Source organism: Phocoena sinus, chromosome 3 (genome assembly GCF_008692025.1).
Source record: "Phocoena sinus isolate mPhoSin1 chromosome 3, mPhoSin1.pri, whole genome shotgun sequence".
NCBI classification, from domain to species: Eukaryota; Metazoa; Chordata; class Mammalia; order Artiodactyla; family Phocoenidae; genus Phocoena; species Phocoena sinus.
Window position 1 is genome coordinate 95,622,429 of NC_045765.1, and position 19,986 is coordinate 95,642,414.

At 37.5% G+C, this 19,986-nt stretch overlaps 1 protein-coding gene across 6 annotated transcripts in view; it reads left to right on the top strand.

The window, feature by feature from the left end:
* The window catches only part of ELL2 (elongation factor for RNA polymerase II 2), a 75,608-nt gene extending 56,708 nt beyond the window's left edge, over positions 1–18,900 (top strand). For 5 of the 6 annotated variants that reach the window (XM_032625893.1, XM_032625890.1, XM_032625891.1 and 2 more), the window contains 8 exons: positions 1,157–1,416; positions 4,128–4,252; positions 4,412–4,499; positions 6,260–6,827; positions 9,386–9,452; positions 12,768–12,939; positions 14,866–14,910; positions 15,002–18,900. In XM_032625893.1, coding sequence (XP_032481784.1) covers positions 1,157–1,416; positions 4,128–4,252; positions 4,412–4,499; positions 6,260–6,827; positions 9,386–9,452; positions 12,768–12,939; positions 14,866–14,910; positions 15,002–15,118 — 1,442 coding nt within the window. In that variant the 3' untranslated portion in view covers positions 15,119–18,900. The remainder of the gene's footprint in view (positions 1–1,156; positions 1,417–4,127; positions 4,253–4,411; positions 4,500–6,259; positions 6,828–9,385; positions 9,453–12,767; positions 12,940–14,865; positions 14,911–15,001) is intronic. The other variant, XM_032625892.1, reaches the window with a different exon arrangement.
* Positions 18,901–19,986: the final 1,086 nt, after the last annotated feature.

Below are 19,986 nucleotides of genomic sequence, written 5' to 3' on the forward strand. Positions count from 1 at the left end.
TTAGAGACTGCTTTTACTTATCCATTGTTTCTAATTGCTAGTATTGTCCCTAATGCAGTTGTTCCACCTTGTATGTCATTATCAATTCTTCCCCCTCTTTAACCAACGGGCATAGAGTTGGAAGCTTTAGTAGTGACGTATGAGATTTCACCTCAGAAATCATAAAGCGAGGGTCTAATACAGTTTCATTCTAATCTCTCTTTCTTCAGCAAGGAATGGTTACCAGGTATTGTCAGTGACCAGCCACGTACTGATGGCTTCACACATCCATATAGTATTCAGGTCACTACAGCCCACAGTATTTTCTAGAAATAGCCACTTGCCAAACACTTGTCATTGTTAAGTTTAAGCAGAAAGTGTGCTAATTATGTGAATGGCACTGGCCTGTGCAGAAATGGTGTGAATGCCTGCTTTTAGCACTTTCCATTCCTCTAACTCACCTTGTAGTCTCAGCACCACAGAGGAGAGATCTGCTTGTCTGGCCCTCTTAGACTGTGTGGTTGGTTGGTTGGTTGATTGGTTTTGTTTTTGCTTTTTGACTCCTAGAGTATGTTATGTCTGTTGAAAAGGAATATCACTCATGAATGCCCTGGTGAATGTTGACCCCAAATTATGCCTGACTCTCCTCTTTGTGGCTTCTGAATCTGTGAAATTAAGCTAATGACTGAGCTCAGCCAACAGTGTGTCCTTAGTGAGATAGACAGGTATTTTTCACATTTCACATATTCGTTGTATTCATATCTGCCAACGAAATGACATACAATATGTAGGTTTAAGTTCTGTAAGTAGCACAGGTGAGTATGGAGATTACTTTATTTCCACTTAACATCAAATGCCTACAACCTTAAAATTTCCAGTGTGTTGCTATGGTGTGTGTCACTAATTATTATCCATGTGTATAGCTAAGTGGCCAGAATAGTTTTATAATACATATTTATTCCAATAAATGCTTCTGTCAGAAAGTTCTGAATCCACATTTTAGGCCATTTATTCAGACTGCTTTCTGTTTGCATATCTTTTTAAAGTAAAAACTGAAATATGAAGTCTTTATTCCTTCCATAATGAAGAGGTACCTAAGTCAGAGTTGTGGAAATTGAGATGCTCATTATATTATTACCCGCAAATGTGTTACAATGTCATTTCTACTGGACTTCAGGGAAAAGAGTGCAAATTCGGAAAGCACCTCAAGCTGTTTCAGATGCAGTGCCTGAGAGGAAAAGATCAACCCCCATGAACCCTGCAAATACCATTCGAAAGACACATAGCAGCAGCAGTGTTTCTCAGCGGCCATATCGGGACAGGGTGATTCACTTACTGGCACTGAAGGCCTATAAGAAACCTGAGCTGCTAGCTCGACTGCAGAAAGACGGTGTCAATCAGAAAGACAAGAACTCCCTCGGAGCAATTCTGCAACAGGTGAGGACGGCTGGAGAGAGTTCCTTCTGCTTACCTTCTTGTTGGGGAGTTCATTTAAGAAGGCTTGTTGCTGTTATTGTTGTTATCATTATTATTGAGGTAGAGAAATTTCAGGATCGTTTTGATCAATGGTATATGAATATTAAGTTAAATCATCTTGACTTAAACATTTAATTAAAAACGAATTGAAAAGTAGACATTTATACTAGGTTTTATAAGTTAGAGCCTTCTGAATTATCAAATTTCGAGTCATTATCTTCATTTGGGTTAAACAAACTTTGCCCTGAAATTCCATTAAAAAAAAGTAAATGAAGTTTTGGTTATCTGCTTTTAGTCTTGAATCCGCTAAACTATTGCCATAATTTTTATTGGTTTATGTAGGTGAAGTTATACAATGTGTTTTTATCAGTCTTTGGTCGGTATAAGCTAGAATATTTTTACCTGCTAAATAGTTTTGGATGTGTCTTGCCCTGCATGCTGTTTTCGCCTGTAATACTCTGCCTTTTTCAACCATTGGGTATGCTGAAATCAGTCACCTGTCTTCATTAAAGGATATGAATATGTAAAGTATTAGCACTGATCAGTTACCGTATAATCACAAGCTTAAGTATAAAAGTAATTTTGTTAAAATCAGCAGTTCATTAGACTGTAGCTTCCTGTATTTTTTAGAATGACTTTGTGTCATAAATGTTGATTAGTATTCAAGTCCACCAGAAATGGAAGTCTGCTTGCTTTATTTTTTTTCTAAAGCAGTAACATTTCCAAAGTTGTACTTAAATTTTATCATTAAAAAATAAAATAAACCTGCAGGTTTTCATGTATTATTCAAAGAATAACATTTTTAAGTCCTTTTCATCTGTTTTCTCTTATATTCAAGACATGATACCAAATGTCATGAAAGAGTAAAACCATAATCTCCAGTTCTGGGTTAACCAATCCCCAAGGTATCTTTGGCAATTTCAGGGATCTTATTAAGTCATTTGAGCACTTTTTGGAAACACTTAATTTAAACCCATATGTCACATAGCAGTTTTAAGAGCTCAAGAGACAGGATGAAAGAATGAATGAGGATGAGGGTATAGGTGTGTGTGTGTGTTCAGTTTTTTATTTGGGGAAGGGGGGAGGTTCAGGTTAAAGTCAAAATATTTGGTGACTGAATCTCCAGAAAGGTTGTAAATTACCTCCTAGGTTAGAGGATGAGAGGGCAAAATGATGGCAGAGGCAGTTCACCCAGAGGCTGCTACTGATGTATGTCAGTAGTCATGTGATCATGAATATGTGTATAGATATAATTTTTAAATGTAGGTATACTTAATTCCTGAGCAAGTGGGATATGAGTATCATTACTATTGTTTATTTGATAGAATCTAGAGCATAGTCTCATCCTAGCTCCATATTAGAATCCCTTAGAGAACTTTTTTAAAATGCCAGTTCCTGGATTTCGCCCCAGACCAACTAAATGGAGCAACTGAATGGATATTGAGCCATTGACTGAGATGGGGAGGGATGGAAAAGGAACAAGAGTGTGCAGAGGAATCAGGAATCCTGTCTTACATACATACTATTTGGACGATGTCTATTAGACATATCCAAATGGAGATGGATATTCAGTAGGTAGTTATATATATATAAGAGTCTGGTGTCCAGAGGACAGTTGAAACTAGAGTTATAACTTAGGAGCTAGCAGAATATAGATTGTAAGATTGTTGTATTTATTCCACTTCGAGAAATCTGGTTGTATCTCATGTTAATTTATTTGCAAATTTGAATTTTAAGATAAACCTATCATTTTCTACTGTATATCAACATTAATGTTAGTATTCAGCTGAGCTGTGAGAAAAGCATAAACTATCATATTATATTTTATAGTACTTTTAGAAGACACAGAAAGAAGTGAAGTTATTAAAAAAGACCATTCCAGTAGGAAATGAAGAGAAGAATATCTTTCTGCCAGCATTGAAAATGACTCTTGGTTCGGCCCCTGAATCCATACATTCATGTTGTTAATGGAGCCTGAGCCTGGATACACAAAGAACCGTAGTTAAGGGATAAGAAAAGATTACACTTGCAAATAATAACAGTAATGTGGGGGTTATTTTCGTTTCTGTTTCCGTTTATTGGTTTGGGGGAATTTCAAGGACTTTGAAAAAGTGGTTCTTCAGGAGAACTGGCAGCTATAACGAGCAAGCTTAGCAAGCCAAGAAGATGACAGACAAGATTATCAGAATTGATAACTGTTTATGGAGATAATTTATGTTGATTACTGGATAGGAAAGTTTGTAAACCAACATATGGGCACTGTTTGATTTCTACTTAATACAAGTGATCAAGGACTTGTAACTCAAAAGTAATGGAATTAATAGCCAGAAATAAATAATGAAGATGTTAAGAAAACTGTTTTGGATTCCTTTGACTAGAAAAAAAAATGACTAAAAGAAAAAATCTTCCTCCACTTTTTGCATAATGTAGGATTACTATTTAACAAATGCAGTGGCCATCCAGGAAAAAAATATTTAACTATGTATATAAAGTTTTATTTAATTCCCCAAATGAAGTCAAAAAGCATTTATTGAGATCTGGCATATGCAAAGCTAGCAGTCCCTTTGGAGCCATTTGATATAGTTATTTTCAGTATAAATCCAAAAGGTTGCCTGTTTTAGGTAAAGAAATAGCAAAAAGAACTAATGCTCTCTTTTCACACCATGTACCAGGTAGCCAATCTGAATCCTAAGGACCTCTCATACACCTTAAAGGATTATGTTTTTAAAGAGCTCCAAAGAGATTGGCCTGGATATAATGAAATAGACAGACGGTCATTAGAGTCAGTGCTCTCGAGGTACGTTATTTTTTTTTCCTTTAAAAATTATGCAAATAAGTAATTATTATAGTCATTGTTATTTTAGTATTGAGATGGGAAAAACGAAGCAAGGGTAGGCTTTCTATCATGAACATTTGAAAATTGCCCCCCTAACTGGAACATGTGTGTCCTTTCCAGAAAACTAAATCCATCTCAGAATGCTGCCAGCACCAGCCGTTCAGAATCTCCTGTATGTTCTAGTAGAGACGCTGCATCTTCTCCTCAGGTATTGCATAAAATTATATAATCATAGCCCTGAAACGGACTTTAGGGGACACCTTGTTCAGGTTTTCTGATTTATACGTGAGAGAAATGAGACCCAGAAAAGCCGCACAGCTTCCCTACCCAAAGTTCACGGCAGAGCTTACTCTAGAATTCAGGTCCCAGCTCCCAGCCCAGAACTCTTTTTCACCATATAACACTACATTAAGTCAAGGTACTTAATGTCTACTCTGATTTTCAATCCTTGAAGTTCACGTTTTGTTGTAAGATTATCTACTTTTCCATTTGATCACTAACTTATCCAGTCCCATTTCCAGTCTTAGATTATATAGAAAATAGAAGATATTTAAATTTATCTGAAGCACGTTCTAGAAAAATATTCTTGGGGAAAAATGTTTTTAAAATAAGCAAATAAAAAACTCTGCTATTTCCATATGTTTTCTTAAAGTACTTTTTGATGAGATCCCAATCAGAATATTCCAGTGTGACTCCATTCCAGCTTAGAGTTTCCCCCCAAAGATTCAGTTGGAAAAAGATGGGGAGATCCTGGGCGACATAAGAGGTCAAGCCCACCTGGTTCTCAGACAGCCTTGAACTCTCTCAGGTCTTTGAGACTGGCAGTGAGACAAACCGCTCTACCCCAGTGCTGTTGACAGAGTGCTCCTTTCTCTGGACCCCCCTCCCAAGGCTTAGGGAGACAGGACAGATGTGTTGAGAACAGTAAGCGAGCCCTGGGCAAAAAGCTATTCACGTGTCAGAAAATGTTAGAAACCTATTGTGAGGAACAGAGGAGGAACAAAATAAAAGCAATTCTTTCCTTGCATGTATGTTGTCTACAGAAGCCTCAAATGCCAACTACTATAAAGCTACTTATACTCTGATCTAATTATGTACTAGGTGTGAGATCAGTGGCCCTAAATTCAACACAGAATAAATTAATGTGATGATTAACTATTATTTTCTTTCAAGCTGAAGTTTTAGCCACAGTATTACATTGGATGTATGCTTTGTACTTTTCAACTATCTGACTTTCCTTTTTATTTTAAATACTGTTATTGTTGCTGGATTGGGCTAATATTAGCATGATTTTTGAAATAGTAACTCCATATAATTTTTATGGACTAGTTATTCAGACTTATCTTCCAATTCAGTGAAAAGATATATTTAAGGCAGAAAAAATTGGATGGCATTTCAGCAATGATAGAGATATGTAGAGAAATTATTCTGAATGTGCTGGTTGTGCCATCTTAAGACAGCCAAAATATGTATAACTGGAGCATGTTAGCACATTCGAAGAGATCAAGTAAGTGTAGGCTTATTGCCCTGTACTTACCCTTGTTGGTTCTGACAACCAATAATGTTAAAAATTGCTTCTTCCTCTCATTGAATATAACTAGGTCAGCTGTGGCCAGCAGAGGAAGGAGGCCACCTCTATTTAATATACTCCTGAGTGGTATAATCCACATAAATTGGCCTAATGTCTCAAGGAACTTAGGGTGGAGCTGTATGATCAGAAAGTATAAGTACTTCAAGAAACATATTTGCCAGATTCTGCTTTTTTACATTAGACATGAAAATTTATTGTAGATTGTTTGTGCTTAAGCTTGGAGGATGGTTAACACAATGCTGGTAATGAATTTAAACTGGTTATAAATTTAAGTATGAATAAAATTACTCAGTTGTTCTTCTAGTAATGAGTGACACATGTATTGAATTTTAGTACAAACTGGCTCATCTGTTTTCCCTGTTCCCCCCCCACCCCAGAAACGGCTTTTAGATTCAGATTTCATTGATCCTTTAATGAATAAAAAAGCTCGAATATCTCACCTGACAAATAGAGTGCCGCCAACATTAAATGGTCATTTGAATCCCACCAGTGAAAAATCTGCTGCAGGCCCCCCGCTGCCCCCTGCAGCCGCTGCCATCCCCACGCCTCCACCGCTGCCTTCAACCCACCTGCCTGTCTCCAATCCTCCTCAGACTGTAAATTCTCACTCCAATTCCCCTAGCACTCCAGAAGGCCGGGGGACTCAAGACCTACCTGTTGACAGTTTTAGTCAAAACGGTAGTATCTATGAGGACCAGCAAGACAAATATACCTCTAGGACTTCTCTGGAAACCTTACCACCTGGTTCAGTTCTACTAAAATGTCCAAAGCTTATGGAAGAAAACCATTCGTCTCACAAAAAGTCCAAGAAGAAGTCTAAAAGACACAAGGAAAAGGACCAAATAAAAAAGCACGACATTGAGATGATCGAGGAAAAGGAAGAGGACCTTAAAAGAGAAGAGGAAATTGCCAAGCTGAACAACTCCAGTCTGGATTCCAGTGAAGGTATTTTGCATTTGTAAAAACCAACTACATGGGTTAAATGAATGGGAAGAGCAGACTATCCTGAGTATGAGATTATGCTGCTTATAATTAGTAATGCTTTTTTATCAAATGACCTTCCGTTTAGTTATTAATCTTAGTATTGTCCTTTTGAGCAAATTTTTTTCTTGCATTTTACAGCAGTCATTTTCTGTCTCTTTTTAGCCAACTATTAAACATAGTTTCTGTGTTTCTTAAGATGGTGACATTTGAAAATGACCCTGTCATCCTCCAAAGACCCCCTTTTAGAAGGTGAACTTTGTTGTGCTTTTCCAGAGCTGTCACAGTATTGTGCAACCTCCACATGACCTATTATATGCCATTCTTGAACTGATTTAACCAGACACACAATTCGCAGGTCCTTCTTTACCAAGAAGCAGGGTCAACCCTGCTTTAATTAATAACAGCAAAGGGGAAATGTCATATTCTTTATAAAACAGGAGAGGTAAAATTATATATGCAGATCCATAACATCATCTTCATTCAGAGTGAAAGCAATTTGTCTTCTGCAAGGCTGTTGGTGATTAGCTTGATAGACCTTGGGTTTTTTTTTTTTTTTTCAATTTTGAGAACACTGTTTTAGTTAGCTAACATCAACCATTATTAATAAATTTAACAATTTCAAGCTTTTGGAAGCTTTCAAAGCCAAATATCTAGAGACCCAAAGAAGCCTAAAATAATGCTTTACCTCTAAAGAAAAGCTAATCAGTAGAAAGACTGCTTACCTGAGGGTAGTGATCTTTAAAACCTAATGACACAATTAGATTTCTCTTATTTTATATATATAGAACTTAATGTCTTGCATACCAACATACAGAAGATTCAAAACCCTCATTTAGGACTGCTGCCAATTTTAAACCCAGCATAACTAAGGTAGAATTTCCCAGGAAAATACAACTTCAGAAAAAGTACTTTAAGGATTAGACTTTAAGGAATTTTATCTTTCTGTAATTTGCCCACAGTACTGAAAGTCTGTAGTCCTTAGATTTAACTGACCATTTTTACCATAGGAGAGAAGCTTTGATTATGGAATAGTATGATGCAGTGCCTTTATTGACCTGGATTGAGTATATTGCTTGTCAAAGCATATCTGTTGAAATATGTAGATCAGGATGGTAGTATATAGTGGCCCAAGAGGTAGGTGTAAGCTTTTTCCCTCAAACACTATCGTACTTGAATTTGCCAGATCAGGAAGAGAAAAAGAGATAATAAAACTTCATGTTCAGAGTTAGTAAGCCAGATTCCTGGGCATGCCCCACTCTCCACACTTCCCACCATCAGATGGTAATCCTGAGTCAGAGACTGGATCCCAGAATGTTGAGAACTATAGCAGAGTTCGAGTTTTCTCAGAGCTGGAAACCGAGAGAAGCAGGCCTAGTCTCTGAATCCTTCACTGAGGATGTAGTACCTTTCAAAGCCAATCGAGATTATCACAAACTGAGGATAGATTCAGACCTACATCCTCTGCTCTACTGGAATTTATCTGGTGTCTGTGGCAAAGGAGAAGCCAGGTGATGTGCACTTGATGCCTTTTCCTTTAAGGTTCAGGATGTTGTAAAAACAAGCTTTTACCTAAGCCTGAATCAAATACACACACACACACACACACACACACACACACACACACGCACACAGAATAAGCCCACAGAGTCTGCATAATTTGTTTAGTGTGCTTTGTCCTTTAAAATATTAAACCAAGAAATTATTAAATTCTCACTTGTTTTATATTGAACATGTATGTTTTGCTAGCAGGCAGGGTTTGGGTTCGAGTTATTAATTTAATTCTACTTTGAATGATAAAAAATTAACCTAATAAAAAAGTCTAAACATACCCTCTGGAAAATGGTACCTTCAAACAAATGGAATACTGAGGGGTTTTATACACTATCACAGTGCAGTCCTGAGCAACTGGCACTTTATTTTGTCCTCTTAAAAACAAATCTGTGCAGTATTATGAGGGTTAGAGATTAGAGGAGTATAAATTGGTGTTCACTAATAACTTATTTTAAATTATTTTAAACTGATAGGAAAACTTCCTGCCCAATTCCACTGTCTTCATACAAAAAGAATAGCAGTAAAAATACAGCCATCGAAATAGTCTGCTACCTGACTTCACTATCTTATCTGCCTTGTTTGAATCCTATGAAAAGTAGATGTTGATGTAAAGTTTGTATCTCCCATTGTCTGGCTGCATCTGCCACTACAATCTTTGAATTGCTGGGCAGATGCCACAACTGTTGTTGAAAGAATAGAAGATTGACCTTGGGTTAAGATGGAATTCCTTTATTGTGCAGACACTGCAGTAGCCAGGGTGCTTTCAATGCCTGGCGTCGGTTCTGCTGGCGCTGGTCATAGGGCCTCTATTGTTCTTGTTCAATTGTATTCCTTGCTCACTATTGCTTATTGAGATGGAAGAATAGAATTTGAGGAAAAGTGTTCCAGATGTTTCTGATCTATTTTAGAATTATAGGCATTTTGTAACCATACCCTTTGGTGAACGCTTGAATTTTTTTTCTCTGTAGGAGTTAAAGAGGATTGCACTGCCTCCACGGAAGCTTCTTCAACAATTGAACTCCCAGATTATTTGATGTAAGTTCAGAGGTCTGCTGATGGGAGAGAACTATTTAATTTTAGAAAGTTTGCAAATTCTTTTCCCATAATTTGCAAATCAGAAAAGTAAGAAGTTCCAGAAATAGAGTCCTGGAGCCACCCCTGCAATTGAAAGGCTGCCATTAAGCCTGCTCGTCCCCAGTCCACCCGTGTCGGCTTGAGCAGGTTGTGCCTTTCCCTGCTGTGAGCTCCGCTCGGTGGTCTTTAAGTATAGAGAAGCCTGTCCTTTGTTCCGGGGCCAGGCCAAGCGTTTGATTATGGAAGATTTCAGGGATCTGACTCTTCAAAGTCAAACAGTTTATCAATGCACAGTCATTCACTTGGGCCCCCCAAAGGGACAGTTTATTAGTGATAAAGTACTTAAACCTCTGCAGTTAACACAAGTAGAGACAGATAGATTTTTATTTAAATAAAGCTTTGCCATCAAATTAACTTTAAGAGGAGAGAGCAGTAAAATTTGATCATTTCACTTTAATACCGGTTATAGTATTTTTCTTGTTATGACAACAAGTTGCTCAGTGCTAAGCTGGGGACTTTTTTGTAACTGGTTATCACAGAAATTATAACTTGGACACATAATTCTAGCTTTTTTACAGACTCAAAGGCTTCTGTAAGAAGGAAATAATTAAGTTGCAAAAGCCTGGAAAAATGGAGAGTGAAAGAGCAAACAGATTTGCCTACCAGTAGCTTTGAAAATGAACAGATATACAAATAGCTTAAATGTAGACTGGAAATGGAATCTGGGCTGTATGAACATTTTTCTCTCTATCAGTAGCATCTCATGGTGGACAAAGTTAAACTATGAAGTTTAGCGCTCCATGTCCCATGAAATGTTCATTTCCAGAGTAGAGAACATTTTATACTAAAAGTGTGTTACTTTTGCTTAACAGTAGTGGTGAAAGCTATACTTATTGGGGAATGATATAGCATGAAACCGTAATGCTGGTTATCATCTCTTAACTAAAAGGAACCCAAGAAACCATGCTGAGTACTCTCTCATCTGAGGTGGTGTATGGTTTTAGAGTTCTGTTGGGGAGCTTGGAAAAGCTGCTACCACTGCGTTGGCCCCGGAAGGGCTGGATGGGGGACAGTGCCTGGCTCCACTGACGTGGGCATTCACCTCTCCAAATGCGTTTCCTTAAAAGTCTTGTGAAAGTTGGGCCCCTCAAATAACAGCTGCAGTACTGTGCTCTCATTCTCTCATGACGGAATTTGAATTTCTCTTTTTCGTAATAGTGCTGTATACTTGTAACATAGGACAAAATCATGTGGGGAGACTGAAAAATGATTCTAACCTTGCCCCCACGGATTCAGTGTTGCCGTGTTTTGTCAACTTAAGCAGTTAATTCTGTATTTAATAACTTGCTTTTAACGTACTGATCTACGGATGGTTGCTGCATCTGCCTCAGTGCATTTCTGTATGTTTGTCATTTTCTAGCTCTTTTAAAATCATGAAAGTACATAACCTATGTGATTGTTTGCATAAGAGCAATTTATTTTAACAAAAGCTATCTTCTATAAACATTGCAAGTTTTCTTAAAATGATGAGAAAGCATGAATTTTCAGAAAAATCACTAAAAATACAGAATTTAAACTTGTTTCTTAAGAAAACCAAAAGGACATACTATAAAACCTTTAATGATCAGCCTCTGAATAATTCGTACTTAACCACAGTATTCCTAATTTTTATATAATAAGAATACTTCTGTTACTTGTGGTTGTGAATTATCCAAAGTATTTAACATTTTATTCCATCACTACATTAAGAGCCAGCTGTAGAACCATAACAATTTTTATTAAAAATAGTGACATGCTTTTCATTAAAATGCCAGTATACCCAAATAATCTTCTATAATAGCAACACAACTGTTGGCCAGTTTGGTACTTTTCCCTGAGAGAATTATTAAATAAAATATGGAGGGTATGGCCTCAGGTGTGATTTTGAGAAAGTGGGATAAATATTTTATATAACAAATTGAACCTGAGTTTCACGATCAGTTTAGCCATTTTGCTTATGTATGCTTATCCCCAGGAACCTCTTTCTCCGCCCCCCCCCCCACCCCCACCCCGGGCTCTCTCTGGTCTGCAGTCAGGACAGCCCGTGTCTAGAGAGGCCTGTTTCACTGCTTGGCTGGTGGTTTTCCTTTTATAGCAAGGACACTAGCAGGGCAGCTTTAAATCAGCATACTACCACTGTCTCAATTACACTTAGAAAATTAAACCTCCACACTGTATAACTCAGCATGAATACAAATATTAATGAGGACATTAAGGTTGCTCACTGCATCACTTTTCTCACATTTCCAACTAGGCATCTGTGCTACTGCATTTTAAATAAAACTGGTAAGAATGTCTAAAACCATTTTGGAGAGGACTGAACTCCCAAAGTTTTCCACAATGAAGAGTATATGTATACCCACTGGAGCACCCTGAAGCTCCTGCCACCTGCCTGAAATTGCTTTGAAATCTCCATTTTTATCTCAAAAAGTGAAGGGAATTTTGCATTCCATGACAGGAGCACAGAGTACAAAAAGACCCAGGACCAGAGCCACAAACAAATAATATTAACTTTAATATGAAAATGCTGTTTTGACTTACCACCACTGAATAAACTGACACTCTGGGAAGGTGGCCTTCATTCACTAGGTCCCGAGAGATACTCACACCCTGAAGTAAAACATTTGTGGCCTTTTTATTAAGAAAATAAACTAATACTATAAAACTGGCTTTCTGTTACACAGAGTATGACATTAAGTGTTTGAAAAGAACTAGAGAAATATACCTTTTTTTCCCCTTCTTTATTTTTTCTGGTCTCTCATTTTTAAAAAATGATAAAACAAAGCAGCAGGTCTACAAAGAGCTTTGACTTCAGCACTTATGACTGTGACATTCTCCTGGTTTCACATTACCCCTCCAATCCTTCTGTCCCCATGTGACTCGTAACAGATGGGTTGGCCTCTGCCGCTAGCATGGTAGTAAATTATTTGGGGTAGAGAAAGGTTTAGGAAGCTACATGTGTGTAAGTGTTGTCTTCTAGTTGCACTTTAATTCCATTTCCACCATGTTTTTTTCACATTTATTCTTCTTCACTGAAGTTCTTAAACTCTCCTGTGGGACAATTTTACCGGGAAGGTCTTTGAAGGAGTGACAAGGCAGCAAGCAGTGGCAGAGCGGCATTCAGTCTAGGGAAACACGCATAGATATAGTTTCTAAATATTTGGTTTAAATCTCAGACTTCTGCATCATGTTTATTCTGTAGCTACTCTCCATTTATCTTTTGTCTTTTTTTATTAGAAAATATATTGCTATTGTCTCCTATGAGCAACGCCAGAATTACAAGGATGACTTCAATGCTGAGTATGATGAGTATAGGGCCTTGCATGCCCGGATGGAGATGGTGGCTAGAAGATTTATCAAACTGGATGCACAACGAAAGCGCCTTTCTCCAGGCTCAAAAGAGTATCAGGTAAACACATTTGTTCCTAGATGGACTGACTTCCGTATTTTACCTTCTTTCTTTCTCTGCCCTTCCCATCCCGAGCCATCCTCCTAGCCTTCAGAGCAAGTCCTCTTGCAGACCAGCCTCTCTGCAGCTTCTGGCCTTCATTTAAAATGAGCTAGGAAAATAAATATTGGAAATAGTTCCTGAAAATAAGTAAACGTGATGAGCCTATTTGTCCTCCAGTGAAAAAACTATATTTTCATACAATATGATATGTATAAAATGTATACATACTTACTGTAATATAATATGTAGTGTATTGAGAAAAATACAGACAACAAAATAGGAAAAACAAAAAGCAAGGTTTGGCATCAAAATATTTGACCGCATTACCAACTCAACCCAGACTATAGCTCTTACATCTGGTGCTACTTCCCAAAATTACTATTTCAAGTAAATTTTTTTAAACCTCAGTCTGGCATAGAATATAAAGGGGGCTTAATACCACTCAGGCTTGGGGTTTAAGTGAAGAAAAGCATGGTGCTTCCAGCTTCCCGAGACTGCCATTTGTTAACAGGTATTAATCTCTTTTCACTTGCCTACATTAAGTGGTAATATTACTACAGCTGACAAAGAGCAGTAGAAGCCTGACCTGCCTACTGATTGTTCTTAGAGTTCTTAGCCAAAGGATTGATATAAATGGATGTTTCCCTCCTTGTGTATGACACCTTTGTCACACTTCACAGCCGAAATGGTGCCTCCATCCTAGCCCACTGTTGTTCTGACAGGAGCCTACATGAGAAAATGGGGTGGGTTTTCCCACAATGGGGAAAACAGCCTGGGAGCATCCGTGCTCTAGAGATTCATTATGTCTTCTATTAGTGGGCCTTAATCTTTTAAACAAGCTGCCTAGAGTTATAGAAAACTTTGCCAGAGGAGCGAGTGGTTGGCAGTGCAAGAGGTCAGTGATATGGTTTGGGGTTTATTTTTTTCTATATAGTTATTTACCAGTATACCATGATTATATTTAAACTAAAATGTAATTCTAAGAATTGCTTAGTGGTTGGGAGCAGGCTCCGAAGCCAGACTGCTTGGATTTGATTCCCAGCTCTACTTGTGTGACCTTGGGCAAGCTACTTAACTTGACTGAAAATTCTCAAAATCCCCATCCATAAAGTGAGGTGATTATAGAGTTGTGCCGAGAAACTGTTAGCATTTGGAAACTGCTTAGATCCATAGTACAGGTTATGTAGTACATAAGGGTTAGCTCTCTTCCCCTACCACCCGATTTTCCTCCCTAGAGGCAATCAGTATTACTGGTTTCCGTCGTATTCTTTCAGAGGTCTGTTTGAGTATAAGACATATATACACAAGCAAATTCACAAATATACCATATGTAATTGAATCTAAGATGTCATGATTTATAAGATCCACCATTGTCTTACGTTCCAGTAAGTTAAGGTATGATACATTATTTATCAGATTTCCTTAAAAATTCCTAGGGTATAATATTCTATTTCTCCCTTATACACAAATGATACCAAACTTATAAATTGTTCTGTACTTTGCTTTTTTCACTAGACAATATATATCTTAGAGAATTTTTTTATGTAAGAACATAAAGCACTTCCCCCTTTTTTTAATGGCCTCTTAGTACTCCTTTGTATGGATTAATGGACATTTAGATTTTGTTTACTTTCTTTTGCTTTACAAACAGTGCTGCAGTGAGTAACCTTGTACATGTGTCATTTCACAATTAAATCTGAAAGAAAAGTATAAGTGCTGAGTCAGTTTTGCATTTGCCGTTTTAACGGCAGTTGCCAAATTGCCCTCCTTAAAGACTGTACCAATCTACAGGGTATATTTCCCACACCCTTGCCAGTTGTGTGTTATCTGTTTACATTGCAAAGAAAAAAGTTCCCTTCTGATTTCTAATTATTAATTTTCTAGAGTGTTCATGAAGAAGTCTTACAAGAATATCAGAAGATAAAACAGGTAGGTATTATCACTATCAGTTATCTGACCTTTAGTTGAGAAGTGTTATGAATTCCACAGTCTTACTCCTCACTCTTTTTTTCATCCACAGTCTAGTCCCAATTACCATGAAGAAAAATACAGATGCGAGTATCTTCATAACAAGCTGGCTCACATCAAAAGACTAATAGGTGAATTTGACCAACAGCAAGCAGAGTCATGGCACTAGAGCTCTGCTTGGACCAGAAGATGTGAATAAACTTAAGCTTATTTATTTAAAATTCCAAATGAGTTGCTCTCAAATTCTAAAAAATGAAACTTTGCCTGTTGGAAGTTTCAGTATTAGTAAACTTGAGTTACCTTCCTCCCCGCCCCCCGCCGCATTTTACTTTGTTTCCTTGCATTTTTGAAGCTGCTTTTTTCTGGTCCTTTTTTCCTACTTAAGACTTGTGTTTGTCAATAGAAATAATTTTTTTTGTAGATATTGGGGATCCAGTGTCTGTACTTCAAATCAATTTTTTTCCTTAAGAAACTGTGTTTGTCATTAGAAATGATTTTTTTTTAGATATTGGGGATCTAGTGTCCACACTTCAAAGTTATGTGTGTTTAAAAAAAAACAGTAATGTACAAGGTGAAATGCTTTTGGATAAACATAAGCCTATTTTCTGACCTTTCTTAATATGAACTCTTTGCCTTAAATGGTAGAACATTTAGAAATTTGCACAAAATACAAAAAAACTTAAAACATTGTTTTGGAGGGTTAAGAAATAGAAAGGTGTGTATGTGTATAGATCTATATACACATGTGTATATATAGTCTGACTTGATCTAGAACAGTAAATCTGCCCTGCAAATTAACCCCCCATTGCAATGGTTGCCTTAAGGTGTTTGCTAGTTGTGTACCTAGTGTGGTTAATCATTAGCTACACTGCTTCCCACTTGATTAGAGCAATGGGAAGCACATTGTGGCCTACCAGCGTCTGAAAGTGTGTGCTCGACCTGTATGTGTGCAGAGGTGGTGTGGATGTGAGCATGCATGAAGGAAAAAAGCTGCTACTCTCAGTAGGCCAAACGCTCAGGTGAAACAACTGATGAGTGTTACTGTAGGGTTTTTTTTTCCTATCAAATTGCTACTTCTATCGTGGAAGACAAAAGCATTTCCATTTCAACAGTTTGTCAACTTTATTAATGTTGGGCAAAATTGATATGTTAGGAAAATGAAACAGATCTATAGTTTGGGGCAAAATTATAAAATTAAACGTGTAGGTAACCTATTTATATACTGCTATAAAGTATTTTTTGAAGAGAGATATGCAAAGAAGCTATTACCTACATGAAATGTATAGTTAAAGATTTTTTTTTTCATCCTGGGTGCCAGGAATATAAAAAAGAGTGGATATATTTAACCATAACATACTGTGATTCATCAAACAGCACAAACTTTCATTTCATGGAGTTTATCTGTTGACGTTGATTTAAACTATCATTTGTTTTATCATGTGGGAACATAAGTTATGTGGTCAAAAATATAAGGATTTTGAACTAATGTTGATTCAAGTTGTGTTGTCTTATCGTATTTTTCAAAGTGCTGCCAGTTTAAAAGGGAAGCATTATGTTTACAAATATGTTTTGAAATGTTTGCCAAAATTTTGGTGGTATCTTTAATAAAGATGTTTGTCTCCAGCATCCAAAACAATAAAAAAATAACTTTGTTGTGTATCACTGTAAACCAGAAAATGTTGGTGTCCAGAAAACCTGAGAGAGCGTGTAGATGAAACTTACTCTTCGGAGTTCTTCTAAAACATTAACAGGGAAGAGTAGATAATATAGTAAAAAGTATACAAAAGTATACTTTACAAAGACTGAAACAAGACCCTGTGCACTATAGCTCTAACATTACCACAGCAATTTGATTTCTACGTAGCGTGGACCTCCTGGGGAATTCGATTTTCTTCTAGCATTGAGATCCCTGGTGCTCTTCCTTTTACCTCAGAATTGGTACAATCATTACTAAGCGTTCACTGATATCAAACTTTCAGTTGGAAAAAAAAAAAAAGCAGTAAAGGAAACTTAATTGGGGATGAATTTGGTCCTCATATCATATGGTAGAGTCTCCTGAGGGATTTGTCTGTAGGTAATGACCTCATCGGTGTCATTTCTTAGACATCATGGCCTTTTAATCAAAGATAGTGTGCTGCTACTTGCTATGAGTGGTGTTTCTCAAAAGCAAGGTGCTTGGACCACTTGCATCACCCAAATTAGAATCTCTGGGGATAGGGCCCACATAGCCCCATTTTCATAAGTATCCTCCAAGTGATTTTGCAAGCTAAAGTGTGAGAACAGTTGGCTTGGAAGTAACACTAAACCTTTAGGTCTCTAAATCTCAGAGTCTTGAACTGAAGAAGTTCGGCTATTGGCTTTGTTTTTTAAGCCCCTCCCTGTGAGCAGGTGCAACTCACTTTTCCTCTGTACATCATTTGTGGCACCCTCTCAGTTGTTTCACTGCTAACACTTATTTTAGAACTTGTTTACAAACAAGGCAAACCTTCCAGTTGGCTAATTGTTAGCCCTTGGAGCTCCTACCCATCTACATCAGCACATCTTCTGGTTTACAAATTGGGTAATAATGGAAGCTGGAGATGCTTTATGAAAATCCAGCATTGCACACCCGTAGACTTGATCACCTACCTATAAAAGCCTTAATTTAGATGTTTGTTGTGTACATTGGGCAGATCCTTGCAAAATGTATATCTATCATCAGTTGCAAATTTGAGAGTTGTGAATCTCTGCCTCTGCTGTTACCTAAGGCTGCATCTCTTTTAAAGATGGGCGTGAGCCTATTAAGATATTTATAATCATTCTTCATCTCCTACTGCAAGATTTTTAGATTCTCTCAAATAATTGCTGCAGGAATGGGTGGCCACTTAGTATCAGTTACTCTGGTAGAATTTATTTAGTTTTTTGGGTTTTTTTGTTTTTTTGAGAGAAATAGTAAGTGTAAAATAGCATTGTCAAGATGAGACAATGAGTTGTGTTATTATTTGCTCATCACATTTCAACTTAAGTAATTTGAAGCACTCTTGATGATTTTTACCAACAACCATAAATTAACTCCAGAATGAGCGAGCAGCTGATTTAATACAAACCCAAAATAACATTAACTAGATGTGGTTTTGTTTTACGTGAGGACTTCACTTCCTATCTCGTTGGTTATTTATTTCCCCTGGAATACTTTAGAGGGGTTAACTTTCAACTGTAAGTAGTGATAGATGTTCAGTACTTGCTCTCACAAAAGTAATTGGTGTGGTCAGTTGATATCATAGCTCCATGCATTGATTATAAAAATCCAGTATCAATTTTCCTTCATCTCTGATTGATCTTTTAACCTTAATAGTTTTCCCTTAAAATATTTCACCTTATTCTGTAAAACAAATGCATATTTTCATGTTTGAAGCAAGGTGTTGAGATGAGGTTTAGACACAAATGGTCCATCACTCTGCTTGGTTGCCTTACCCCTTCCACTAGTGCGTCCTTTGTTTCTGGAACTTGGCTGAAACTCTTCAGCCAGTTCATTGTCTTTCCAGCCGTGTGAGTGTTGAGTCACATATGAGTGGTTTTGCCTTTACTACTTTTAAAGTTCTTACTGTTTATTACTTCCTAAGTGTTACTAAATCCTTTTATTCTATACCAGATGGGGAAAAATTATAGCCAGCTTTGAGAGGAATCTTTTGGGAAGTTATTAACTGACACGACTAAATGAAGGCAACAGAAGATGTTATCAATGTTCTTTGTAACCTGACAACTGAACAAGGCTATGAGGCTCATTTCAAAATATTCTGAAGTGTTAAAAATATATACATATATATCTATGCTGCTTCTCAGTGGTTCTACCCAAACCATGTTAGCAAGGTAAAATGTCACAGAGACTTTTCAGTTAACTGAGCTCAGCAGCTGTGGTGGCCCCTATTGTTCTACACCAATTTCAGTTCAATAAAAATGTTAACTTTGCAATTCTGGTACTCGTTTTTCCTTTGTCTCGTTTCAAGGCTCTTAATTTTGTCTTAGAAAAAAACATCCCACAACAAAGTTCTCTCTGATGCCCTAATGTAAATGATCTTCCTGGGACAGAGCTATTACTTGTTGGTGACTCTAGGAAGTGGGAACACAGGGTATTTGCTCCAGGACCCCCTGCTGCCCGTTTTACAAGTGGAGGACATCCCCTCCAAAGGCAGTATCTCCTAGGGGAACAATAATCACAGTTACCATTTATTGAGGGTTTTCTGTGGGTTACACGCTTTGTATGTATTGTCCCATTTCTCCTCAGCACAACCCTGCTATCCCCATTTTATACGCAAGTAAACGGAGGCTTAGAGAAGTTAAGACACTTGCCCATCACACAGCTGGTAAACAGTGGAGACTGGGAAGCCTGACTCCAGTATCTGTTCTTAACCACTTTTCCATACTGCCACTCATATATTGGTACCTATTTAGGGTTAGGGTAACCATCACAAAGTGACAAGTCCAGTAACACCACACAGGGCTAGACTCCTGATTCAACGGAGACTAGAATGTAGGTGTTGGAGTGATACCTAATGGATTATTCTCAGTGAGTTGATTTTGTCAGAAATGATAAATTTGAAGGAAGGCCAAAATACTTTTTGAGAAAACATGTGTGTCCTTTATTTTCAAATGTGTGCTATCTTAACAGTGGGCTGTTGGAAGGAGATTGGGGCAGTGCAGGTAGAGAGAAGAAGCAGGGTTCTTGGAATCACATCATTTTCTCTTCATATTAAAAGGCTGTCTCAGTAAAAGACTCCAGCTCTAAGGGGTATCCAGTGTGAATTAGACATAAGAACATTCTAGCTGGATCCTTAACATGCAGTCTCTACAAGTTTTCTGAATGACTAATGGAGGAGGAAAGGAAGCAAGTCTCAATTAAGCACTAGTATTAAAAACCCAGAATGCTCAGTGCCAGCCATGATTCTGGTTGGGTTTATGAGGAGCCCCAGGAATGAATGAGGTTCCCAATGTTGCAATTATTTCAGCAGCCCTCCCTCCCCCACTGGACATTTGACACTGTACTTGTCTTTTAACTCA